The sequence below is a fragment of the Notechis scutatus genome, chromosome 4 (assembly GCF_049901735.1).
Source record: "Notechis scutatus isolate UNSWTSFEM ecotype Mainland chromosome 4, rNotScu1.2, whole genome shotgun sequence".
Classification (NCBI taxonomy): domain Eukaryota; kingdom Metazoa; phylum Chordata; class Lepidosauria; order Squamata; family Elapidae; genus Notechis; species Notechis scutatus.
In genome coordinates this window covers 116,791,947-116,819,910 of record NC_142012.1, presented here as the reverse complement: position 1 = coordinate 116,819,910, position 27,964 = coordinate 116,791,947, and the positions used below count along the sequence as shown (strand labels likewise).

At 34.9% G+C, this 27,964-nt stretch overlaps 1 protein-coding gene across 6 annotated transcripts in view; it reads left to right on the top strand.

The window, feature by feature from the left end:
• VTI1A (vesicle transport through interaction with t-SNAREs 1A) overlaps positions 1 to 27,964 on the top strand; it is a 202,429-nt gene that overhangs the window by 137,666 nt on the left and 36,799 nt on the right. For 2 of the 6 annotated variants that reach the window (XM_087964542.1, XM_087964541.1), the window contains one exon: positions 14,567 to 14,626. The exons of the other annotated variants lie outside the window; for them this stretch is intronic. In XM_087964542.1, the coding sequence (XP_087820668.1) occupies positions 14,567 to 14,597 (31 nt within the window). In that variant the 3' untranslated portion in view covers positions 14,598 to 14,626. The remainder of the gene's footprint in view (positions 1 to 14,566; positions 14,627 to 27,964) is intronic. 6 annotated transcript variants of the gene reach the window in all.

Genomic DNA, 27,964 nt, shown 5'->3' with positions numbered 1-27,964 from the left:
AGGAAGGAAGGAAGGAAGGAAGGAAGGAAGGAAGGAAGGAAGGAAGGAAGGAAGGAAGGAAGGCTCTGAATAATATTTATCCTAATATTCCTGGAAAATAGTAATTATCATAAATTGCAGTTTACCTTTTCCTGATATAATCTTACTAGATGCCTTGTAGATATACTGTCTCAGAAAACTGGAGAGTTTCATTTTATTTTGTTGAAACACAGTTTGTTAAACTGAAGTGAAAAAACTTTGGTGCATGTTGACTCCATTAATTCATTTGCTACTATATATTTGCCATCTTGGTTTTATTCCATAATACTCTGTGGTGGGTTTCTTATCTAATTACTGAATAGATTCATCATCTGATCATTTAAAAATATTACTATGGCATTTAAAAGACCAAGGAATGTATTATTCCATATTCTTGGAATATTTTCTTGAATCATTCATTAGTGACACACATATAGTTCTGGGGAAAGGGTATATGAATAGAGCTGTTGTTGGAAACAGAAGAGGAATGATGAAGAAAGAAATGAGGGATAGAATTATTTCTAAATAGTAACTGAACAAACAGTAGTTAAATGTGATACAGGTAATTCTTTCTTGAATAGCAAAAAAGAGTGGTAAGAAATGTTAGAATGTTTAAACCATGAGAAATTGTGTTACATTTTCTAGTGCACTCTAGCCCATCAATTTCACAATGATAATATCCCTTAATGTGTGTATGTGTGTCTGCATACTGCTGGTAACTCTCTGTACAAGTTCCCATAGTTTTCTTAGCAAATTTTTGGAAGTAGTTTGCCATTTCCTATGACTGAGAGAAAGTATCAAGCCCAAGGTCACCTGGCTGAATTTGAGGCTAAGCAGGACTAGTTTGAGCCTGATCCTTTAACCATTATAGCAACTGACTCTAGGAATTTGCAAGATAAATAGTTTCACCACAGTTACCAAAATTACAATCTTTCAAAATATAACTAGTACAAAATATAAGGCTCACCAACTTTACAAATGCTTTCGGCTATCAATAGAATTCTGTGTGGTCACATATCTAGAAACATATTTCTTCACCCTGATCTTCATATCCAGTTATAAAAGGGTAACATAATATTTTATATTTTGTTACATTTGTCTCCATTTAGCAGTCATAAAAAACAAAACAACTTAATATTTTCAATTATCTTCTAAACAATAAAGAATGAGAGCTATTAATGTATACAAAAATAAACCTTATTTCATACCAACAGTCCAGTTCGTTAACAATTATAAAGACTCCCTTTCCTGTCTAGGCTTTCAGCATCATTGTTTTCCTCTAGAATTTCTAGGGTGCTAATTTTTAGTAGTTTATGGTAGAACTGGAAAAGGGGAACTATTGATTTGATTTTTTGATTTGATTTGATTTGTCAATTGCTTACAAGATAATAGGTATAAGTAAAAACATAGTTATGGATACATATAAGAAAAATAAAAAAAAGAATCAATAGGACAGGGACGGTAAGCACGATTGGTGCGCTTATGCACGCCCCCTACAGACCTCTTAGGAAAGGGGTGAGGTCAATAGTGGACAGTCTAAGGTTAAAGGTTTTGGGGTTTGGGGAAGAAACCACAGAGTCAGGGAGAGGATTCCAGACCTTGACCACTCTGTGGCTGAAGTCGTATTTCCTGCAATCAAGTTTGGTGCGGTTAACCTTGAGTTTGTATCGATTGTGTGCTCTTGTGTTGTTATGGTTGAAGCTGAAGTATTCATTGACAGGTAGGACATTGCAATGTATGATTTTACATACTATATTTAGATCGGATCGAAGGCGGCGTAGTAATCCCCCACCGTGTTTTCCTACCGATCGATGCTTCTTTATTTGGGATAGCAGGATACCGTCTCCAGCTCCGTCTCAGGGAGAGAGAGAGACTTTTGGCTTTGTGCAAGGAAAGCAGCAGAAGCAGCAGAAGTCTTTCTTTCTGTATATTCTGTATATTCTGTCTTTCTGTAACTATATAGGAAAAGAGGCCAAAAATAAGATATATTATCAAAGTTAAATCTCCTTGAACATTTGTACTATTATTTGGAGGATAAGAACATTACTGTATATTAACACATTGTTTTATTTAAAAAATGATAGTGAAAACATTTTCTGGACATAAGTGTAAGTAAGATCTTTAGGGAGAAGATTTTTTAGAATAGAATAGAATCGAATACTTTATTGGCCAAATGTGATTGGACACACAAGGAATTTGTCTTGGTGTAAATACTCTCAGTATACATAAAGAAAAAGTACATTTGTCAAGAGTCAAGAATCATAAAGTACAACACTTAATAATAGTCATAGGGTACAATCAACAATCAAATCATACTAGGAAACTGTCAATATAAATCGTACGGATACAAGCAACAAAGTTACAGTCCTACAATCACAAGTGGGAGGGGATGGGTGATAAGGAGTGATGAGAAGATTAACAGTAATAGTAGTGTACACTTTGTAAATAGTTGAACAGTGTTGAGGGAATTATTTGTTTAGCAGAGTGATGGCTTTCAGGAAAAAGCTGTTCTTATGTTTAGTTGTTCTGGTGTGCAGTGCTCTATAGCGTTGTTTTGAGGAAAGGAGTTGAAACAGTTTATGTCCGGGATGTGAGGGGTCTGTAAATATTTTCACAGCCTTCTTTTTGACTCGTGCAGTATACAGGTCCTCAATTGAAGGCAGGTGGGTAGTAATTGTTTTTTCTGCAGTCCTAATTATCCTCTGAAGTCTGCGTCTGTCCTGTTGGGTTGCAGAACCAAACCAGACAGTTATAGAGGTGCAGATGATAGAATCAATAATTCCTCTGTAGAACTGTATCAGCAGCTCCTTGGGCAGTTTGCGCTTTCTGAATTGGCGCAGAAAGAACATTCTTTGTTGTGCTTTTTTGATGATGTTTTTGATGTTAGGTGTCCATTTGAGGTCATGTGATATTGTAGAACCTAGAAATTTGAAGGTCTCTACTGTTGATACTGTGTTGTGTAGTATTGTAAGAGGTGGTAGTATGGGAGGGTTTCTTCTAAAGTCTACCACCATTTCTACGGTTTTGAGTGTGTTCAGTTCCAGATTGTTCCGCTTACACCGGGAGGCAAGTTGTATAACCTCCTGTCTGTATGCAGATTCATCGTTGTCTCAAATGAGACCAATCACCCTTGTGTCATCAGCAAACTTCAGTATTTTAACAGATGGATCATTTGAGATGCAATCATTGGTATATAGGGAGAAGAGAAGTGGAGACAGCACACAGCCTTGGGGGGGCCCTATGCTGATTGTACAGGTATCGAATGTGATTCCGCCTAGCTTCACCTGCTGCTTCCTGTCTGTTAGGAAGCTTATGATCCACTTACAAGTGTGTTCAGGTATCGCTAGTTGGTTTAATTTACTTAGAAGAGTGTCTGGAATGATGGTATTGAATGCTGAACTGAAGTCTACAAAGAGGACCCTTGCGTAGGTATTTGGAGATTCAAGGTGTTTTAGGATGTAATGCAGAACCATGTCAACAGCATCATCTGTTGATCTATTTGCTCGGTATGCAAACTGCATGGGATCTAACAGCGGATCCGTGATGGTTTTCAGGTGGGACAGCAGAAACCTTTCAAAGATTTTCATAACTCCAGATGTTAGAGCAACTGGTCTGTACTCATTCAGTTCCTTGATGGAGGGCTTCTTTGGCACTGGGATGATGGTAGAACGTTTGAAGCAGGAAGGAACATAGCACATTGCACATTTCTAGTGATCTATTGAAGATTCAGGGGAAGATGGGGGCCAATTGGTCAGCACAGACTTTTAAGCAAGAAGGAGTTATCTTGTCTGGCCCTGGTGCTTTTCCTGGCTTCCGTCTGTGTAATAGATCTTGCACTTCTTTTTCTGTGATCACCAGAAGTTGTGAGCCCAATGGGTAGAGCAACTGGTCTGTAGTAATTCAGTTCCTTGATGGAGGGCTTCTTTGGCACTGGGATGATGGTAGAACATTTGAAGTAGGAAGGAACATTGTTGAGGTAATTCCCCGTTAGGAGAATGAGCGCATACAGGGAGACGTATTTGAGAGTAGTGTTTGAATAATACATATACAGCACACAGATACACTGTACAGTAAATGTAGGTTTTTACTTCCAGAAACGTTAAGCAAAGTCCAAACAAGCAATCCAAAATCATTCACAGGTAGATCAGTCAGTTTTTCAATCCAGGGATAATCCAAATATCAAAGTTCAGTAACAGGCTTACATTAAATCCAGTAATATCAGTCAATTAGAAGAAATGGAGCAACGGCAATACTTTCCAACAGAAGGAAACAGAGATACACTCACACTCTCTTCTGAGACTCAGACTAAACAACCCAGGTTTCTGGCTCCATCTTATGGCCATTTGAGAAACCACACCTAATTACAGTTTTGCATTTTCTTAAAGATACAGTTTTAAAATGTTTATCCTGGTTTATATATTTCTAACCCAAATAGCTGTTAGGTGACTCATATTCCTAACAAACATAGCACATCTCTAGTGATCTTTTGAAGATTTGGGTGAAGATGGGGGCCAATTGGTCAGCACAGACTTTTAAGCAAGAAGGAGTTATCTTGTCTGGCCCTGGTGCTTTTCCTGGCTTCTGTCTGTGCAATAGATCTTGTACTTCTTTTTCTGTGATCACCAGAGGTTGTGAGCCCAATGGATTAGGTCCAGTTGTAGGAGGCTTGGCTGTTGTTGGTGTGTTTGAGATGTGGGTTGTGGAGATAGGTGGCTGTAAGTTTCTTTTCAAACCTGCAGTAAAACACATTCAGGTCATCTGCTAGTTGTTGATTTCCTTCTGCCTGGGAAGGAGGTTTGCTGAAGCCAGTGATGTTTTTAAGAGTTTTCCACATGTTTGCTGGTTCATTTGTTGAGAATTGATTCTTTAACTTTTCAGAGTAGCTTCTTTTTGCTGCTCTGATCTCTCTTGTTAATATGTTTCTGGCCTGGTTATATAGCATTCTGTCACCTTTTCTGTAGGCTTCCTCTTTGGAATGACGTAGCTGCTTAACTTTAGCTGTGAACCAAGGTTTATTGTTACTATATATTTGCAGGTTCCTTGTTGGTACACATAAGTCTTCGCAGAAGCTAACATGATGTTACAGTTTCTGTGAGCTCATCTAGGTCTGCAGAGGCATCTTCAAAAACATTCCAATCAGTGCAATCAAGGCAGGCCTGGAGTTTCAGCTTTGCTTCATCCCACCAAGTCTTCACTGATTTAATTGTTGGTTTAATGGTTTTAAGTCTTTGTCTGTAGGCAGGTACAAGGTGAATCATGCAGTGGTCAGAGTGTCCCACAGCTGCTCATGGTAAAGACCTATAAGCATCTTTTACTGTTGTGTAGCAGTGGTCCAAAGTATTTTTGCCTCTGGTGGGACAATTTACATACAGGAATTATTTTGGGAGCTCTTTCCTTAAATTTGCTTGATTGAAATCTCCTAAAATGATGGGAAGGGAACCTGGGTGTTTGGCTTCAGCCTCCATAATTTTATCAGCAAGAGTTCGTAATGCCTTGTTTTCACAGGCTTGTGGAGGAACATACACAGCTATTAGGAGAAATGAGGAGAACTCACGTGGAGAGTAAAATGGCTTGCAGTTGATGTGTAAAGACTCTAAGTTTTCATCACAAAACTTATATATTACAGTTATATCCTGAGACCAGCTGTTGTTGATATATAAACATATATCATATACCTTTGTTTTACCTGATGTTTCTTCAATTCTGTCTGATCTAAATGTCTGAAATCCTGGGATGTATATGGTGTTGTCCCCATGAATTTGTGGATTAAGCCAGGTTTCAGTAAAACAAAGAACAGCTGAATTATGAAAATCAGAATTCCATCTATTTAAGAGATGAATTTCATCATCTTGTTAGCCAGTGAGCGTAAATTAGTCAGAAAGATTGAAGGGAGAGGGTTTTTTCCCCCCTATTCCTTAGTCTGTTTAAAATTCCCGCTCGTTTACCTCGTCTCCTCTTCCAGCATGGTTGCTTCTTTGCTTTCTTTGTTGTAATTCATAGCACCAGGGAATTGGTTAGAATCTCCTCCGCATTTGCAAAGACAGGTGGCAGTGGGGAATCAGAAAGCTGCTCCTTAAGGAAACATTGCCTAATTCTTAGCAGATGGTCTCGTGAGTATGAAATCCATAGTGAATTGCAGATAATAATAAGAAATAAAGAAACCATTAGAGAGCATTTCACCAAGGTAGCCATTGTTGGCGCCATTTCATTATTAGTGATTCCAACCAGAACGTAAGTAAAACTTTGAGCAAGTTCAAATAATATATTATCCTTAAGGATAAGGGAATTTATCAAATGTATTTATGGAGAAATTCTTTTAAATGCATATTTTGAACTGAGTCCTGTGCTTTTGTTTTAGTTATACAATAATATCTTCCACATTAAAGAGAGGTGTGTGTGTGTGTGTATCAGGTTTCATATTAAAAATAAATTGATTGTTAATGTAAAGAACACACATTTTTCTTTCAATGTGGTGAAAACTATTTTATATATTTCGTGATCAAGCACACAGGAGTGAGACCATGTTTATATCAGCAGAGGATTTATGGCTGACATTGGGACAGTAATAAGTATGTCTGTGTATTTATTTCCAAAAAAAATACTTGTTTGAGTCAGCAATTACATTTTAAGAACATTTAAAAACAACTTTTCAATGCTAAAAATATTTAAAGTCAGATGAAATGGTCTCCAGTCTCTTTAGTAGCAGTTTCCAGTTTCTTGAATTCTTGGGCAAAAGGACATTCAACTAGTCCTCCGATCTGATATTCTGCCAACATACAAAACCATTTGTGTTTCGATGTCGGGTTTTGTGTTTACTTCTAAGGAAGCTAATAGACATTAGCTCTTTTTTAAATTATACCAAAGTTTTTAATTAAATAGTATTATATTTTATTGCATAATATTTACCTAGTGGCCAAGTGAATGTTTTTTTTAAAGTTGATTTTATACTGTAGTTACTACATAAGGGGTCCTGTGGCCTTGCTCTGCAATCCTTCTCCCCAGCCCATGTCTTAAACAAATTTTAAGTGGTGACTAAAGAGACAGAAGGGCTTATTTGCACAAATGTATCCATTCAGATGTATGTTAAATAATTAAGATATTTTTAAAAAAAATTGGGGAAAGCCTTAATAAATTATGTCGACTTTATAGTACGCTTATGTCAAAGTGGAAAAGTTTGTTGTTTTTTTTGGACAGTACACTTGACTTGCGTCTAAGATTTATTTTTCTATGAACATACTATTATAGTCTCAGTACAGTAAACATTTTCATCTATAGTTTACAGTTGCTCTTTTAAATACAGTATGAACATATTTATTTTATTTATTTATTTTTTGATTTGCCAATTGATTACAAGATAATAAGTATAAGTGTATACATAGTTGTGAATACATGAAATGGGTACATATAAGAAAAATAAAAGAATAAGAGAAACAATAGGACAGGGACGGTAGGCACGTTGGTGCGCTTATGCACGCCCCCTACAGACCTCTTAGGAAAGGGGTGAGGTCAATAGTAGACAGTCTAAGGTTAAAGTTTTTGGGGTTTGGGGAAGAAACTACAGAGTCGGGTAGAGTATTCCAGACATTGATCACTCTATTGCTGAAGTCGTATTTCCTGCAATCAAGTTTGGTGCGGTTAACTTTGAGTTTGTATCTATTGTGTGCTCTTGTGTTGTTATGGTTGAAGCTGAAGTATTCATTGACAGGTAGGACATTGCAATGTATGCAATGTATATATATAACATATACTTGGTTTCATCATTATTATCAAACATATACTTGGTTTCATTATTTTTCTTTTATATATCATCTGGAATTATTTATCTGTTACCATCAACTTTGACCATATGTACTGCTGGAAATATTCAAATTGTTGGAAATATTCAAATTTCCTCCTACAGCAAGGTCCCAGTGGATATGTCCTTGTGCTATTTCCTTCAGACAACATGTACAAAGAATGCAATACATCACACTGGCTATAATATAATGAAATCCTTGCCCTTGCCCTTTCATGGAGACATACCTAGTATCGTTAAGAAGTTGCAGCCTTCAAACAGATTGTAGTCAGAAGCCTCATCATATCAAAATACATAGTACTATCCAAGTAAAAGCTAATTTCTAAAGTAGACAGCTGTGTACTTTAGAAAAACATATATCTCAAGCAAGCAAAGAGGTGTTACAAAAAATTGCAACATGAATAAGGAATTATTTCAAAGCAGAGTTTGTCTATAATTTACTAAAAATTTACGTGATGAATTTAGACTAAGTAGCTAAAGTACCTACCTCAGCTAATAACTATGATATATGTTGCCAATTTTTGAAGCATGTTTTCTGAAAACCTTGTATTATCAGCTAATTTAAAATTTGCAGAAATACATTAAAAGAGGTTTCAGGACTGAAACAGTTTCATATTTTTTTTCATTTCCCCTATTAATTACTTCTAGTACCGGAGGCCCCTCCTCCAACTGCCACAGTAAGTCCATCCAGTGAAGACAATCTCCAAAAAAGGGTTGCTTTCATTGGACAAGTTTTATAACCCTTCAACCTCTCTTTTCTCCTCCATCTCCATAGTTGCTGAATTTAGCAAGGAAAGATTACATATTGATGAGGATTAAGGGTCTAGCAGGCAATGGGCACCTGCTAGGACAAAAGAAGGAAATAATTATCTAATTGGGGTTAGAGCTGGAAGTTTATTGTCTCACAGCTTGAAAAAGTAAATAGGAAGAGCTAGCTTGTCTAAGTAGTCTCTCTTCCAGGTGCTAATTGAAAGATGAAAGTCAGTCAAAATACAGGCAGTCACAAGGACAAGGAATGTGGATAGCAATGGTAATTATTCACAGGTCTGAATTTCATAGTAGAACTGAGGGTGAAATATGAAAATATGTGAGCAAGTTAAGAAAAAAATGGAAGAGACAGCAGACATTAAAAAATCTGGAGAAAGAAGGCAAGTCTTTTGGCAGCTTACCTCATAAATAACAACTTAGCTCAAGTGATAAGAAAACTGGAAAGCAGCATTTCAAAACATTCAAAAAGATTCCACCTTAATGAATCCATTATACATGGTGAGAAATTCCTTTTACAGTTTCCACAGTTCTGTTTTCCTCAGACTAGCATTAAAGATGTCTAACTGAATTCTGTAGAAGAAAAGTCCTATTAATCTATGGTGGCAAAAATCAGAGAGTTTAGTAGTACTTTTCTACATCAAGAAAATGAATGTATGCCTCTTAATAAAATTTATTTGCCAGAAAAGGTTCTACCAGATTTTTTTGCATAAGTACGGATATGTAGTTCTTGGGTCCTTAACTTGGCCTAGCAATAACGGGCTTGATATGAAGTTCCCAGGCTTTTAATGCTAAGGTATTGTATTTCAACTTTCATATCCTAGAAGTATGAACTAGTGAAGCTGAGGGTTCACAATTTCCATGGTAACCATGAGCTTGTTCCAGATGATCTTAGTCCAACTCATAAGAACAGTCATATGTGTACTCAGAGAAGATGGCTTGTGATTTGGGACAATGGAGATTGTCATCATTTTTTGTCATAGAACAGGGGTGTCAAACTTGTGGCCCATCACACACAGCCACACCTACCCTAGCTCCATGAATGCGAAAAACATCATGAAGTGTCATGTGATGACAACGTGATGCGGTGAGTTTGACACTCGTGTGTCATAGAAGAATTGGATTTTGGTCAGGGTACAAATGGTCAGAACACTAGACCTCTGAGAGGGCAGGAAACTGTTTTAAGAAGGTTTGTGCTAGATACCTTACATAGCTAGAACGTTTTTTTGGATGGTGCTTAGATATCTTTCCAGTGATCTGAAAGATAGTCTCAAAGATGTTTTTTTTTTTCTCAAAAGGCAACTGGGCTGTTGTTTTTTTCCTTGAGGAGGAAGAAGAAAATGTTTCACTTCTCATCCAAGAAGCTTCATCAGTTATGAAGCTGGGGGTGAAAGGATAGGTACTGACAGTTGAGATTGGATGGTTGGGAGATAGGAGCAGAGGTTCTAATTGGATGATGGGGGAATGGAAGAATTGTATTTCTTTGCAGTTACCTAGTCATTAGCACTCTCTCTGAGAGCTGTTGAGGCCACTTGGAGAAAATCTAAGGGAGAGAGAGATACAAATGGAGCTTCACACACTCATGCACACACCTTTCACTTGCGCAAGTGGAGCTGTGCATGCTTGACTGCTCTCCCACTGCTTGCACAGCCTGTTCCGAACAGGCCACTGTCTGGTACCAGGCCACAGTCTGGAGGTTAAAGACCCCTCCCCTAGACTAGAATTTTGTATGAGAATTTTTCAGCACCATTTAGCAGCAGGACATGAGAATAAACTATCAGTGTTCTGGAATTTACCACCACATATTCAAAATACCGTATGATGAGAAGGAAGAATACATTGTGAAGATTTTTGTTCAGTCCAACATACTGTGCTCTTGGGATGATTTGGCAAATAGAAACAATAAATATAGTTATGTTTGGCCTCACTTCCCCTCAAATGTTCCTGAATAGAGGGAAGCATTATGGAGCTAAGCCTTATAGATATTAAGTAGGACACAGAATCAAATGTACATATGCATTTATTCTAATTTGAGAAAGGGTTATATTACCAGTAGTTTTTTCAAATAGAGTTTTCTGATAAAATAGCATAAATGCATTTAAGTTAAATTATTTAACTACAGCCTTAAACAAGTGAATCCTGCAGTTCCTTTTCTTAAAATGAATACTTGAGTAATAGTTTATAATCCAGTGCTGCAAATTTTTGCACACAGTCACATGCTAGGGCCTTGCATATATATTAATGATACAATTTGTAAACAGTGTGTATACTTCTTCCACTTCACTGGTAAGGAACCTATCTTTCTGATAGAACATTTCTTCCACATATTAGAGCATTCACATATAAAGTTGTTCCTTGTTTTAAATGCCTGCTGTGTTCATAAGATGGTACAAAGCAAGCCTAATAACAGCTCATATCTCGTGCAGGTGGTCATTCTAGTTAGCTCACAGATCAAAAGTCAAACTACTGTGAATCTTTTATTTAAAAAATGGCAGTTAATGACACAAGGCTAGTCTTATTCCACAACAAAAAAAAGTTATAGCTATCCATCATCAGCTTTTGAGAACAAAAGGCTGTTTTATAATTATGCTGCGCCAAATACTTCAGGCATTTCTGAACACATCCTCAGAATATACACACTGTTCTATTTCATTGGCAAACCCTAAATACATTTCATTTACTACCTATAAGGTGAGATCTCTGTTACCAAAAGGAGTATAACTCAAAGCTCTATAACACAAGAACTTACTTTTTTCATCTTGATATAATTTGGAGAGGAGAAAAATTGGAGTTAATATTCCAGATTATAAGTGGATTCATGTTCTGACACAAGTTATAAAATTCATAAGGAAGTAATACAATTGCAAACAAATTTATTGTCACCCATACTGAAACAAGTGAATTCTAGAGTGTTGAATGCACATAGTGCACCAATTGGTGGGAAAGTACCATTGACTGGTGTTAACATCTGACCATCCATTTAAATAACTCCAATAAAAACACTGAGATGTTACCATATTTGTGGAAGGCAACTACATGCCTTCCATGGCAGAACAGCTGAAATCCTTCAGTTAAAATGTTCATTAATATCTTTGATACAAAATTTTAATTGAACATCTTTTTTTTCCTTTTTTGGCAACAAGACAATCATTTTGAATTTTCTGAATTTGAATTTGAATTCTACTCTCTGAATTTATGTTGTCTTTTTCTTAAAAAAAGCGCAGTTGACATACTTGTATCCTGAGTTTATATTGTTGGAATCTATATAGATATTAGTTATATCTTGAATTTTCATTCATTATTAAAGTAGAGGACAAGAAGAGCTGACCTTCATACTGTAAGACAAAGCATTCAATGAAAAATGAAATGTGAATATGTCAAGCAAACACAGTGCCTAAGTTTATGAAGGACAGTATATTTTATTAAGGTTTAATGTATACACCATCCAGTAATGCCATCCATGAAGTGTTTAAGGCATTACTTGATGACTTATTAAGTTTCCTCTTCCAGCTTATATGTGTTTGTTTTATTAGAAATTATTTGTAAAATGTTTAACCTTTACTTCAAATTATTTTTTAAAAGGTACTAAATATTCATTGGCTAAGGAGCTAACTTTCAAAGTATTTCTGATTCAACACAGTTTTTAAAAATAAAAGTATCAGTTCCTTCCTGTAATTAAGAATAATACATGTTTATTACAATGCATAAATGTATACAAAGAAATAAGGGTAATGTATGTGTGCAATAGTTTATTTGTTTGCTTGTTGTGTGCTAGTAGTCTCGCCTCCCCACCCCCCACCTCTGCCTTCATGGTATCAGTCCAACATTGTTATCCTTTCTAGCTTAACTATAGATGCATCATATTTTCAGATTATTGTTGTTGTTGTTTCTGGTATTAGGTACCCTTTATAAACAATCGTCATGAAAAGTTGGATTCAAAAATTACATTGCATTTGTAGACTTTGATTTTTATATACTAATAAAAAGAAGATGTCTGTGAGTTTTTATATTTTGATTTAATCAGTGCAGAAAATTGGTCATTTAAAGGCAAAAAGGGATCAGAATGTTCTATTTTTGGCACCAAAAACAGCAACATAAATTGCTTTTTAGTTACATTCACTCAGTAAGAACTAGTGTCTTCCAAGAACTTAATCTTCTAACACATTTTACTTTATTGTTTACTTTCCATGTTATGACTTCAGTTATCTTTAATTTTATACTTAAGATACAACTTCCTTTTTATGTCTTGTCCATGTGAAACTGACTCTGCTGTTTAGTGTATATTGATAGTGGTATAATTAAGGCAATTATAATTAAGGCAATTATAAGGCAAAACTTACTTGGAGAGATGGAGAGTATTAAGTCAACATTACGATTAAATTGATGTACACTGACACATTGTTGACTTTTATGTAATGCTCACAGCAAAGACTAGAGCAAAGAGGGAGAGAGAGAGAGAGAGAGAGCATGCGTGCGTGCGTGCGTGCGTGTGTGTGTGCAGTGGATCCTATTGATATCTAGAGGGAGTGTGAATGAACAAATATCACCAAAATTTAGTGCCTGTTTATTTCATGAATGGTATTTCTTTGTGTGATACATAATGTGAAAAAAATAATTGTCCCCTTAATGAAGGCAGACCAGTTTAAAAGATTACTAGAGCCAATGGTGTAAATACTTTATTACATCGAACTACATTGCATACAACCAAAATTTTATTTGATAAAAAGTTAATTCGGCCATCTCAGCAAGTTCCAACATTTTCATAGATATATTCTTTCATTGTGGGTAATGTTGAAACTTTCCACCTTTGTGAATATAATAATCTTGCTTCAATTATCATGTATAAAAATAAATCTTCATGAGCTTTTTCCAACTGTTTATCAATCTGTTTTACTCCCCTCCAAAAGCCTCTGGTTTAAATTATATGTTAATTTTAAAAAATGTCTGAATTATTGTATATATTTGAATCCAGAAGTTTCTGAATTTTTTACACATCCAGCAAACAAAGTAAAAAGTTCCCTTCTTATTGCTCACATTTTCAACATAAATGAAAATAACTTCCAATTAGTTCCAAATACTTCAGTGACCACTTGGACCTTTTTATTAATAATTTCAATTTTTGAATGTATTTTTGTTATAGGTATGACATAACTGCCTGGTACACTTCATGGTGCTGCATAATTAAGTTATTTTTGATTTGCTTATGAAGAATTTGCTTTCGTTGCTTAAAACTTTGAGTGTTTCATAGATTAATAACCATAATCACGCATTAGGAACATATGCTCAAGATTATATTTTAATAATCAATATTTAACTATAAACAGTATAATTCTACTTGATTGCTACTAGTATAGATCTTTAATTTCTTAATTTGACCCCCTTGTTTACCATTTTGCAATGTACATAAATTAAAATAAGACTTTCCACAGCAAATCAACTTTAGATTCTGCTGTGGAAATTGTGATTACACAAAAGCTCTGCAACAGTAATTCATGCCATTATTACATCTAGACTTGATTTCTTCAGGGCACTCACTGGGGCTGCCTTTGAAGTCAATATGGAAACTTCAACATCAATAGTAAGAACAGTTTTAGTAGAGATATATCGGTGCTATGGGCATTGCACTGGCTGCTTATTAATTTCTGGATCCAGTTCAAAGTACTGGTAATTACCTATAAAGTCCCATATGGTCTGGGTCTAACTTACCATCAAGATTGTCTGCACTGACCAGAATCTGTATGACTTAAGTAGTCAAATCCCATTCATGGCTTGCTGGGAGTCACAGGGATAGAAGTGAGGAAGCAGGCTGTTCCTCTGCCATGGAATAGTTTATCACTTGAGGTGCAGGTGCCTTATCTCTTCTCATTTTTAAGAATGAGCAAAGGGGCTCTTTCGATGCACCTTTGGCATCTAATGTTTTACTATTTTGCTTTTACCTTTTAATCTCGATGTTGTTATCATAATAAATCTTTTTCTTGTTTCTTATAGAATACAAGATCTTTTTGATTCTGCAGCATAAAAATAAAACAAATAACCTGCAATTTAAAAGTATGTAATACTTATACAGAGTTACAATGCTAAACGTAATGAATCAATTATTTACACTGGGTAAACTTCAAAATTAGCTGAAGTTAAACCATTATCCATTAATTAAATCTTTTTCATCTAAGCTGTGTCTCTGGTTAGATTCCAGGATTTCCCTATAATCTTGCTTTATATATCAAAATATTCTCCTCAACATTGTAATTACAATATTGTAATCTGGTTTTAGAGTAAAGTGGCCTTGCTTAAGAGATACATGGAAGTATTGAGACATGATTGTTGTGGTATTTTGGAAATATTATATATATTTTTGAATTTCAGGTTATTATAATTTGTAACTAGTCAGTGCTCAGAAGAGTTTTATAGAGCTTCTGGGATCCATTTTCAAACAATGGAGGTCAATGGAGAACCATAACATTTGGAATAGTAAGGTAGCTAGCTGCTGAAGTAATCTTTTCAGTTTAGATTTGGTAAATGCACAAAAGTCTTAGAAGATTGTTCTTTGGTAACTATCAAACGTCTTGGAATATTTTACTCCTAAATATATATATTGGATATGATTAAATATTCTTAAAACCAATATTTAGTCATCATGGAATTAAACATGCATACAAATCAATGAAGATTGGCTAAATCTTGTTTTTATGATTCCATTAAAATTGTTCAGGTAGTAAGCTGAATATTTTGTAGTGTTTTCTTTACATATATATTATTCATCTTTAGTTCATTATAAATTGAATAAACATATACAAATGCACATCTATATACAATACAAAATATACAGGATTACAAAATACAAATGTGCAAATTAATGTTAACTAGCACAGAAAATAATTATCTTTCTAGAGCTATCCACATGCTTGCTGACAAAAGAAAATTTAGTTTCTCTCATTTGACCTGCCAGAATGAGTGCCAGAATAATTTAATAGTGTGGGCAGTATTAGGTCAGAATGCCAGAACAAGTAGGGAAAAAAAGTATGATCAGCCAATTCAGAAACTAGTACCATCATCACTATTAACATTTGTATTTTTGGTCAAGCTATTATACTATTTTTGCAGTACTTTCTTCCAAAATAAGAAACATTATTATCTTTTTCTTACTGCTGAAGGATGGGAAAAAAATGGAAAAAATGTTGAAATATTATATGCTTTATTTTTCTATGTAATATCTATGGCCTTTGGGACAATGTAATTTCAGTGCTCCAGGGACCACAAAACACTTACATTTAAAACCCTTAGTAAATGAAATGGTTGCAGCTGCTCTTAAATATTCAGATGCTATCATTTCTTTTGCAAGGATTTACATGTCAAATATAAATTTTTAATAATAATACATTTTTACATTGTTATAGTAGTGAAATACAAGAGAGTTGAAGGTATGCCTAGGATCTCTTTATTCAATCGTGCAAGTTGCACAAAGACCTTTTGTCATGCCCCTGGTGGAGACTGACTCTGAGGAAGAGGAGGAACAGCCAACAGGGAGTAGAAGTGCCTCCAGAGGTGCTGGAGGAGGCTGGGGAAGGGCAGAGGCTGGCTGAGCATCAGAGGAGGACCCAGGCCCATCCCCTATCCATCCTAGGGCACGCAGGGAGGAGAGGATCAGGCTAAAACGTGGTCTACTCGGGAGGAGAGGGCCATGATCCTCTTCATGGGTTGCAGGTGTGAGATCTGCACAAAAGGTTGGACCTGCGTGCTAACAGACGCTGGAGACAAATTAGTTTTATTCCTAAAGAAGGTTTATCTTGGTTGGCGTTCTTCCAACGGACTGTCCCTGTTATCTTCCTGAAGTTGGCAATTATCTATCCTGGTCTGTCGTGGAACTTTATTCAATGCAGTTTGGTTTTGGTTTTTGCTTCGTTGTCAGCTCTTTGAATTTGAACTGTGTTTCTTTCTTTTGAAATGTTATTTTGAAAATAGTTTACTCCTCCTTAAACAATGAAGCCAAGTTGAAGGCATTAAAGGACTTTTAGTTACATTTTGGGTTTTGTTATATTTCTGAGATACTCTGGGTCATCACACCTTTGTTTACCCCAGTTAACATAACCAATTTTGCCCCCCCCCCCCAAAAAAAACCCATAACAATAGTCCTATTGGTTCAAATCAAATGCATATCGACTGCTTTACTATCTAGCTAGATGCCTGGAAAATCCCACAACTAAAATAAGTAGAAAACACTCCTTGTATTTGATACAAATTGCTATTCATAGAGATATTGCATCTGATGCTGAAGTAATATATAGTGATTTTTGTAAAATTGTTACTAAAAGGCAGGTAATCAGAATTGTGATGAATAATTTATTATGAATTTGAACTTATTTGGAATTTACTATAGTGATAAAAGAAACAAAGAAAAACTTTACCATGTCTTCATTATCAGAAGACAATAAGTCCAATTAATTTATTTTAAATAAGTACTGTTTTATTCTAGTCATAGACTAATAAAAATGTCTTGAGATATAATCTCATATTTGTTACTTTACTAATAAAAATGTTTGCATTGCATAAATATGAATTCCACATTAAAAACAGATTCCGGGAAGATGATTGAGGCAATACATTTTTCAATTCTGTTGGATAGGTTTCAATAGGTTGAACTCAAGGATGTGGATGTTATTCAGAGATATAGGCATGACTTATAAAGTTTTTGACTATTCTTTTTTTTTTTATAAATAAATTTTATTAAATTTACAATTAAAAACATATCGACATTACATACACAAAAGGGAAAAAAACAAAAACAAAAAACACTCGGTCTTACGAACCGGAAAGAGAAGAAGAGATATAAAAGAAAGAAAGAAACAAAGAAAGAGAAAGAAAAAAAAAAGAAAGAAAAGGATACATTTAAAAACAGACAATATCCTTTTTGACATTCTGCAAGATCCAATTCTCCTACCTTAATTTGAGTACACACATCTTATCGATATCTATGCTTAAATTACCCATTGTCCATTAAGCAGTTTATCTCTGGAGTAACCAGTTATACCAAGAGTTCCAATTATCGTAAAATGTTGAAGGCTCTTTGTTTTTCAGTGCTATAGTTAATTTATCCATTTCTGCACAATCACATATTTTCTGGATGACCATTCTTATTTTAGCTTATAAAGTTGTCAGAATGTAGTAGTAAATGTATTTAGTATATGGCATACAATGTTAGGGAAATATACAAATGCTAGATACAATGCAGTCCTGACAGCCTAAATTGCAAGATCATTCTATTCAGCAGTTCCATGTTCCACTCTTGGAGTGAAAAGCATTTGCAAGCTGATGGGAGACTTGAAGCAATCCAATTTCGCTGCCCCAAGTCTCATCGGCTTGCAAGCGCTCTTCAGTTGGATCTCGTGCAGGCCTTCATTTGTAGAAAATAGAGGCCTAAAATACTGTAAGTATAAGATCACATGAGATCAATAGTGTGAGATCACACGCTACTGATCTCACATGATCTTGCATTACAGCATAGTACTTTAGATCTCACACTTTAGGCCTGTACCAGATCCGCGGCAAAAGTCTTTGCAAATGGAGGGGAGGCCTCTCCTTTTTCAAAGCCTTTTGCCATGGATCTCGTGCAGTTTTCAGTTTGCAGAGAACAGAGGCTTAAAGTACTGTAGCGCGAGATCACATGAGATCAGTAGCTCGAGATCTCGTGCTGTTCATCTCACATGATCTTGCATTTTAGGCTTCTGTTCTCCACAGATGCACCAAAGCCAGCAAAGAAACCAACGACTTGCTAGATTGTTGCAAGGTAAGTGAGGCTCCACAGGCCCAATGCCTCTGGAGACCAAGAGTGGGGAGAGGAATAGATAGGGCAAATGTTACAGTGCCACTGCCATCATTGGTAAGTGTGAATGACTGCCATGGTGCTGCAACATTCGTAACTTCGGGACTGTGTCGTAAGTACTTGTAGTTATGTCATAACTTTGAACGGTCACTAAGTGAACTGTTATAACCTGAGGATTACCTGTATAAAACCTTGCTCTGGTGCAGTGTAAGCTATTTGTTTTGATATGACCATTGGAATTGATGGGAAGGTTATAGAACTTGCTACCTTCCCAAAATAAGCACATCTCAGAAATTCAGATAGAGAAATGTATGTAGCAGATAGTTTTCCTTTTGGGTTTAATATGTTCCTTTTATAATGATTTTGTTGGACTTTTAATGTTCCTAGTCATCCTTTTCCCCCAAACTGAATTATAATTACACTTTTTAAAAAATGAATGCAGAAACTTGCCCTAAAATTTTATATTAAGTCCATAGTTCCCATTGAACAGCTAGAACCCAAAACCCCCAAAACAGCAAATAGAAGAAAATATTTTTTAATAGGAGACAGTTGTATACATAAAAAATTGCATATGATAACTTTTGCAAAGGCTGAAAACTGATGAAATCCAAGGTTCAAGAAATGTAAAATTAAATAAAGGATATTTGTGTGGATCTATATACATGTACATTGAGATCATTTCTTTTCCTTTACCAAATAGTTGTCACATAAAACAACCATTTTAAGCAAGTTTTATAAAGTTTGTTGAAATGTATTTCATTACAAAAGATAAAAAGTTTTTTTTTCTTTCTCACAATGAACACAGATAATTTCAGAAGCTGGAAGCTCATAATTATTCACTGGAGAAAAGCTTTAAAAAGTCTAGGATAATACAATGACCTCCAGTTTTCTCTGAGAATGAATGGAAGCACAAATTCTCATTTTGCTAGAATGTGAGTTGATAAGTAAGTTAAGCAAAACATGCATTTCTTCATTACACTGCTGCCTATGAGTTCATTTAAATAACAATATCTAACATAAAACTCACAATGGAATTATCCAACAATTTAAATATGTATAAAAGTATTGTTAGTGTTAACAATAGAAAATGGGGTAAATAAATTAATGTCTGTTCTTTGAGATATTATTTCCGTTTATTTAGCTTCATGAAATATTGAATTATGTGCTTCATACTTTGGTCAAGAATATAATTTTAACCTTAAAATTGACATTTTTAAATAATAGTTTAGTGTAATAGTTTAATAGTTTGTTCCTTAACAGATTATTTTTAAAAAGGTGGCCCAAATAAAATGAGTTATTTTGTTCCTGAAAAAAATTGAAAGCCATGCTTTATATGCTAAAATTAATGTGTTAAATAAATAAAAAATTAAAATGACATATTGCCTAATTGTTCCTGGTGTATAGAGTAGTGCTTTGAAGCAATAGTAAACCATGCTGGTGTTTCTTTCTGAGGCAATCAAATTTATTTCACCTGTCAAAAATGCAAAATAGTTGGAAGTAATATTATTCCAACAAAAAAACAAAAAAAAACATATGGAATGGTGGGCTCCATTTTTGGCATTCTTCATCACGCATAGGTTCTATCTTCCAGATTCTTGAAAATCAACCACTATTCTTAAACATTTCCCCAGAAAACCTGTGACTAGATGCAAAATAACATTCTGGCAGAAAAAGAAGCCACTTTCATGAACAACATTCAGTGTTTGATTGTCTATCAGAAAAAAATTAAATCAGTTGAGCAGGTTAATAGCAAAACCTACTATAATAATTCTACATAACCTGGTCCCACGTCAAATATAGCAGTATTGTTTGAGATCTATTCCATAATGTATCAGAAAGCATCTCAACATTTTAAAAATAAAATGTGTAGTTATATCTATGAAAGATATCTGTTGTTTCAAAATTATAATGCCTTTAAAAATGACACCTACTTTAAAACTTACATTTTTATTTCTACAATAAAAATAAAATTATTTTTACAATTGCATCAGAATATACATTATATTAGTTATACAATTATACTGAATTAGCAAAAAATTGTGATGGCTAAAACAAATCTAAAATATTGACAATTAGTTTATTGACTTTTTGTCTATTTTTCAAACAGAATGCATATTGTATTACCACGTATTACTGTTTTAGATTTAGATAGGTTGGCAATAAAGATTATTGGAAGTTCACTTCCTTCTGTCCAGAACATAACATATAAGCAATGTTTGACCAGGGTCCACAGTATTGTCAGGGACACTACACATCCTCTCCATGACTCGTTTTGTTTGTTAACTTCTAGGAGGAAGCTTCATGGTATCCAAAGCAAAACAACCAGATTCTGAAATCACTTTGTATCATATAGCATCAACCTTTTTAACTCTCAAGACCCTTTTTTTCACTGTATACTCAAAATAGACTGTGATGTGTGTGTGTGTGTGTGTGTGATTTATATATTGCCGATGTATATGAGTGTGCTTCTGTGTGTATATTTTGAGAGCGGGCATCAGAAGTTCATTTTTAATATATGCCGGTGAATTCACAGAAAAAAGGTTATCTTATTTTATCTTATCTTTCTGTCATGCTTTAATTATTTAGTTATTCTATTCAGTCTTGATCCAGTAAGAAATCACTCATTAGCTTGGTGTGCATTAGTTCAAAAGTTGTAAAGTTTTCCTGTGCCATTAAGTCTTTGGCAACAACGTCTGCCAAAGTTATGTTCTGTATTCTTATTTCTTCATTCTGAAGCTAAAATGTTCCCTTAATCTATTGTTTGCCAATATTTTTTTCAGAGACAATTTAGTGAACGCTATAAAAAATGTACTGTTCATTAAATTAAATATGGTCTGACAGAATCAAACAACAAGCTATGATATGAAATAGGACTCACAGATAAGTGAAAGGGATGAGAGGAGTTTTTAACTCTTCATGGTCACCAAAGAATTTGTTAAAAGATATCTTGAGAAACTAAAACACTACCAATGCTTTAATTTTCTTTATTAGTAGAACTTGAGCAAAAAAGAGATTACTTTGACTTTGGTCTTAAACTGATGAATTATAAATGTCTTTACAAATGTCTCAATTCATTTTAAAGTTATGATTCCTATTGGATTTTTTCTAGAAAATAATCAGCTGGACTACTTATTTGGCACTTTTGTTTATCTTCAATATATGTGCAATATATATTAAAAATACTTGAATAAGGTCAAGGAAAACTTTGGAGTGATATTTTATGAATATACCAGTGATATTATTTCTCTTTTAATTCCAGGAAAAAAAAACATAAAAATTGTCTGGATTGTTGTTAATTGTATGAAATAAAGAAAGTATGAAAAAGTAAAAATAATTAACAATAATTAATTTAAAGAGTGAGATTTGGTCTATTCTGAAAAATTTTATGCTTCACTTGAAACTTTTTGTCTATAACTTGGCAAATATTCTTGTTTCTACTCTCCTCAAATATTCAAAAAGCACCAAGGACAAGCACAAAATTTTATTTTCACAGCATATTTAAAATGGAAAGTATAGTCTGAATTAATCTGATATATCCCAGTTAGTATATGAAGATCAATTAGGCTTCCTTGGAATAGAATAGAATAGAATAGAATAGAATAGAATAGAATAGAATAGAATAGAATAGAATAGAATAGAATAGAATAGAATAGAATTCTTTATTGGCCAAGTGTGGCTGGACACACAAGGAATTTGTCTTGGTGCAAATACTCTCAGTATACATAAAAGAAAAGATACATTCATCAAGAGTCAAAAATCATAAGGTACAACACTTAATGATAGTCATATGGTACAATAAGCAATCAAATCATACTAGGAAACAGTCAATATAAATCGTAAGGAGAAGAGCAACAAAGTTACAGTCATACAGTAACAAGTGGGAGGGGATGGGTGATAAGGAGTGATGAGAAGATTAACAGTAATAGTAGGGCAGACTTTGTAAATAGTTGAACAGTGTTGGATATATCAGATAAAATTTAAATCAATGGACCCTTGTATAGTACATGTATACATACTTGTTATTCACTTTTGGTGAAAGTAATATTAATATCAAAAAGAATAAAATAGTAAATAATAAATTAAATAATGAAGTAATAAGAAAAATGAAATATAGCTAAATCTAATCTTTTCAGAGACCATTCCATTTTTCTATCCTTGCAATATCATAGACTGCTTCATTCATTGTCCTCTGTTCTTTATATTTCTTATCATTTTGTATTTTTGACACTATAAACTTCCTTTTTTGTATTCAGATATTTCTCTATGACTTGCTAAAGACAAACATCTGAGCTGTACTCTTCTTGCCTGGTATATAATTAAGCCACAGTTTTCCAAATTTAGTTACTGTCCGGTTTTGTTAAACTCTGGCAAGAATTCTGTGAAACATATTCCCAGATAACTTAATACAGTAATTTCCCTGTAGTTTTACATTCATTCTTCATAATGTTTCATTTGTATAAGGGCAGGGGTGGGATTCAAATTTTTTAACAACCGGTTCTGTGGCCGTGGCTTAGTTGGTGGGCATGGCTTGGTGGTCATGTGACTGGCTGGGCGTAGCCAACTCAACATCACTCACATCGTGGCACGCATCTTCTCACCTTGCCTGTCATGACTGTGGGGATGCTGCAACAGTTGTAAGTGTGAAAAATGGTCATAAGTCATTTTTTCAGTGCCATTGTAACTTTGAATGGTCACTCCACACAGCAAAGGAGGAAAAAAAAACCTCCAGAGAAGTTCCAGAGACAGGAAGTCTAGTCCTGCCAAGAATGTAATAAGGCTTAATGGAGAGGCAGTTTCTGTAAGCAACACCAGAATGTTTCCTTCCTGCCTTCCTTACAGGATTAGGCCAGTAATTTCTTCTAACAACCGGTTCTCCGAACTGCTTAGAATGTTAACAACCGGTTCTAGCGAATAGGTGCGAACTGGTAGAATCCCACCCCTGTATAAGGGAATATTAAGAGCATTCTTCCACTCATCACGTACAATCATGAGTTGTAGCTTTTTTTTATCCATAATATTAATGAAACTAAGAGTTGGGCAACTCTGTGTGTCTGGCTAGCTAACTAGCTTTCTATCACCTTATTCTGTAAGATATACCAATAGAAGAGAATATATGTAGCCCAGGGTATAACTATGGACTCCTTGGTGTTTGGTTGTTTGCTTGCAGGTGTTCTTTTTATCAGAATAACTCCAGTGCTCTGTAAATTGTAATTTTGTTTATTAAGTCTTCTAAATTAACAGTTCTTTCCTGCCAATCTGGATCAACTAGGACATTTTCACCTGTTTGTCATTTAGGCTGCTATTGTATTTGTCAAGATTTTTTCTCTCAATTACCTGTGATAATTAGGGGAGGGAGAGGAAGCAAAGAAATAAATTATATGTCACAAATGACTACATATATTTCTACTGTAAGAGTACTCACTCTGTCCTGGAAATCAGCTAATAACTTTCTGTATGATAATGGATTATTGCAGAAAGACAGAATAATTAATCTGTTACAAGCAGATTAATATATTGTACATGTGCATGTATCATTTCTTGGAATTGGTTTTGGGCAGTTATTTATATTCTGTCTATCACAGAGACAATTTATTGGGTAATGCGATTTTCAGGATCAATTTCATCTAGAGTTGACAATCTTAGGTTACTAAGGAGAAGCTGCACTTTGCACAGGATTATTGTCTATATATATTTTTCCCCTACCTATTGTTTTTGTATGTGAAGATTAACTTAATTTTATTTCTTTGAAATAAATATAATATGTTGGAACCAGAAGAGTATATATTCATCATATTTCAGCTCAAACACATGCTTGCTTTAAATGCGATACCTGGCAGGCAAGTACTTATCCACAAAGAATTGCACCCCTGGAATCCCATGTAAACTGGATCCTCTATCTGAGCATGCAGTGTTAGTATTCCAGTTTTTCATTGCTTGGTAGACTTCATGCTGGCACATTAGTCTGCATGGACAAGAGCTGTCACCTCTTTAACAATGGATATAAAGGACTTTGTGCATGTAAGAGGTTTTCGTGCAAGTGCTGAGTCATGTTTAAGTCAGACCACAGAGCTTGAAATATCAAAAGCTCTGGGTTTTTGTTGTGTTTTGGTTTTTTTTCCCTTTTTTGTCCTCAGTCCATCCTTTCACTCATTTCAGTGTGGAAATCTAGTTCTGTTTCAGTTTTATTCTCATGGTACTTAGGTCACAGCTGAGAATTACTGTGGGAAATATGCAGCATATGAATGTATTGTACAAGATTTTTTTGATATGTTGACTTACTGTACGTTAACTTACCATATAATATCAATCAATTATATATAGGGCATTTGTGTCTTTTTGATAGGAGAACTATTGATGTAAGCATAAAAACTTATCTAGTTAAAATTGGTCACAAAACAATTAGGCTATATGGGTTTATAATAGGATGTGTTTCCGTGCTGAAATATATGAGGCATTTTGTTTTGACTGATCTTTTAGCATGAATGACTATATTTTTAAGTTCATGATTATGCCTTAAAAGATGTGCTGGTGCTTATTGTTATGTATTTTATAAAATCCGCTACTGTTACAAGTCATGTGCTCATCCTGTTGACTAGGAAATGTATTGCATTTTTTAACATATATTCTGGATTTAAAAAAAGCAACAGCAATAAATATTGTACCAGTTGGCTCTTTTCAGAATACTGAACAGATGCAGTGAGATTTTCTTATGTTACTTTCTCATTTATAATAAAATAAGTCAACAAGTGGCAGATTTTGATAAAGACTTCTTTTGAGGGTTAGTCTCTGAATGAAGCCAAATAGAAAGTGCTATTGTTGCTGTTGCAGATTTTGAGTTTATTTGTATATTATGTGTACTGTAGGCTACATAATAATGAAACCCTATATGCTCTGGTCTGCTGGATCACTACACAGTCTGTGTGATTATAGATTGTTTGAATAACAGAGGCCTGTTGAAAATCTAGCCAGATGTGCATATAGCTAACTATGGAAATACCCACAAAGGAGGATTATCTCTTTTGTTGCTATTTCTAAGTCCTTTATAAAGTGGAAAAGTGAAAGGCACTGGGGTAACTAATGTGAAAATGATGGGTGCACTGGAATCAAAGAATGATTGTAATGAACTCTCAGCAACATATCTTGCAACTAAATTTCACCCTAAAGATTAAAATGTGCACAATTTAAAACAGAATAAGAAATCCCCAAAGAGATACATAGGGAATCCATTTGATGAACTCAAGAATTCCACATACTTACATTTGATTTCAGAACATAGCAGACCACTGCAGACTCAGAAGAAAAACTAAGTAGTATTGGCAGAACTATCTATATTAGGTGCATGTTATCATTGGTGTAAACAGAAATTGGAAGAAAATTTATGTGTATTTATATCTGAAGAATCTGATAATTTTTTTACAAGACTCCTGCACATGCCTTAAATGCTATAAAACTCTAAAGGATAATGAAAATTCCATCAAATGTTCTCTATGTAACAAATACGCTCATCATGACTGCTTGGGATTACCCGAGCAAGTGATTCAATACCTAGAATCATCCAATGAGTTTCCATATCTCTGCAAATCATGCAGACCCAAACTGGATCTGTTTGAAAGAGTTGATACCATAGAAACACGAATAACATCCCTTGACACCATAGTAGCATCCCTGGATGCTTTAAAAGAAAGATTATCCAACCTTGAAAAAAAAAGACACAACGCAAAAACCTGAACATCCAATAGCTACAAACCATATCTCTGCCCAACAGCTACAACCCAATCCACAACCCAATCCACAAAAAAACATAAATCAGACAAATAATGATATCCCAATCCTCATCAGAGAAGCTGTTGAGCGTGAACGGAAACGTCCAAACGCCATCTTATTTGGTCTAGAGGACATCAATGACAATGATGACATCACAACTGTCTGAAACATCATCAGTGATTATCAAGCATCAACCATCTCCCTGATGAAATACTTGACATTTCCCACATTGGCCGAGAGCTCAAAAACAGAGACGGCTCTGTGGCCCCACGCTTCTGCAGGGTCATTAGCAAAAATGAATTAAGCAAACGTAAATTCATTTATACTATAAATTCACTTACCAAAAGCAACACCAACTATAAGAACCTCCGTTCTCACCCTGACCTAACCATACAGCAACGTACCTGCTCCCATGTACTCCGCACAGAACTCAAAAAATGTCTAAACAATGGAGAGAAGGACCTGTATATTGACCACTGTGCTGACTGTATCAAAAGTAAGTCACACAACCCGCAACTCAGATTTAACCTTCAACCACAACCCTACTTCAACCAATCCACCATCACCCAAGACTAGGCACGCACGCCCCTAACTACCTCAATTCCAACTACAGCTGGCCTTAATGCAAGCTACACAATGCAAGAAGCCTTGTAAATAAAATACCTGAATTTCTCTTACTAAATATGGCTAAATTCAACATCATATTTGTCTGTGAAACATGGCTCAATGCATCTCTCCCTGACTCCATTACCACAGTAAGAGACTATCATGTTTACCGATCAGATTGTAAAATTTGTAGAGGAGGTGGTGTTGCTATCTTCTATAAAAAGTCCTTACATCTAAAAACATCCAAGTTACCCAGGAGCTTGCTCTTCCTGAGACCATCATCTGTCAACTATCCTTAAATATCACATTTCGATTCTTACTATGTTACAGAGCACCTGATTATGACATTGAACTTGCAAACAAGTTAAATACACTACTAACATGGGCAACATCCTGCCCACACACTTTTATCTTTCTTGGTGACTTCAATCTACATCATATTAACTGGACCCTAAACGAATGTACAATTGAACCTATACATGCAAACTTCTACAATGCTGTTACAAATCTGGGACTGGAACAACTAGTAACCAACAATACTAGACTTAACAACTGCCTCGATGTCATCTTCTGCAATAGTTTGAATTTAATTTATGGAATACAAACTAAAGAACCCTTTTCCAACAGTGACCACAATATGATTGACTTTTGTCTCAACATACGCCCACACATAAATCATCACAATGACGTAATCCCCAATTATAACTTCAAAAAAGGCAACCATGATCTTATAGACAACGATCTCTCATCCCTTGATTGGCAATCTCTATTCACTGGATGCAATACTGTTGAAGACCATTACAATATATTTTTACTTGAAGTCAAAAGAGTCATCAAACTATATGTACCAATAACAACTCCCAAAACAAAACAAAAAACAGATTACCCATAACAATAAGGAAACTTCAATCCAAAAAGAGATCACTCTGGCGGAAAAACAAATCTGGTCACGTTGCCAATTTCAAAAGCCGATACAAAAATTTATGCCACCAGATAAAGACTGAATGCACCAATTATCACATTAAACAAGAAGAAAATCTTCTATGCACCAATTCCACCCGCGCTTTTTACAATTTTGTAAACAACAAACGAAAAGACTCAAGGTCCATCCCGCCCCTGATAAGACCTAATGGTAAAGACTGCAACAATGACACCATTAAAGCCAACATCTTTAACACATTCTTTGGCTCAGTATTTGT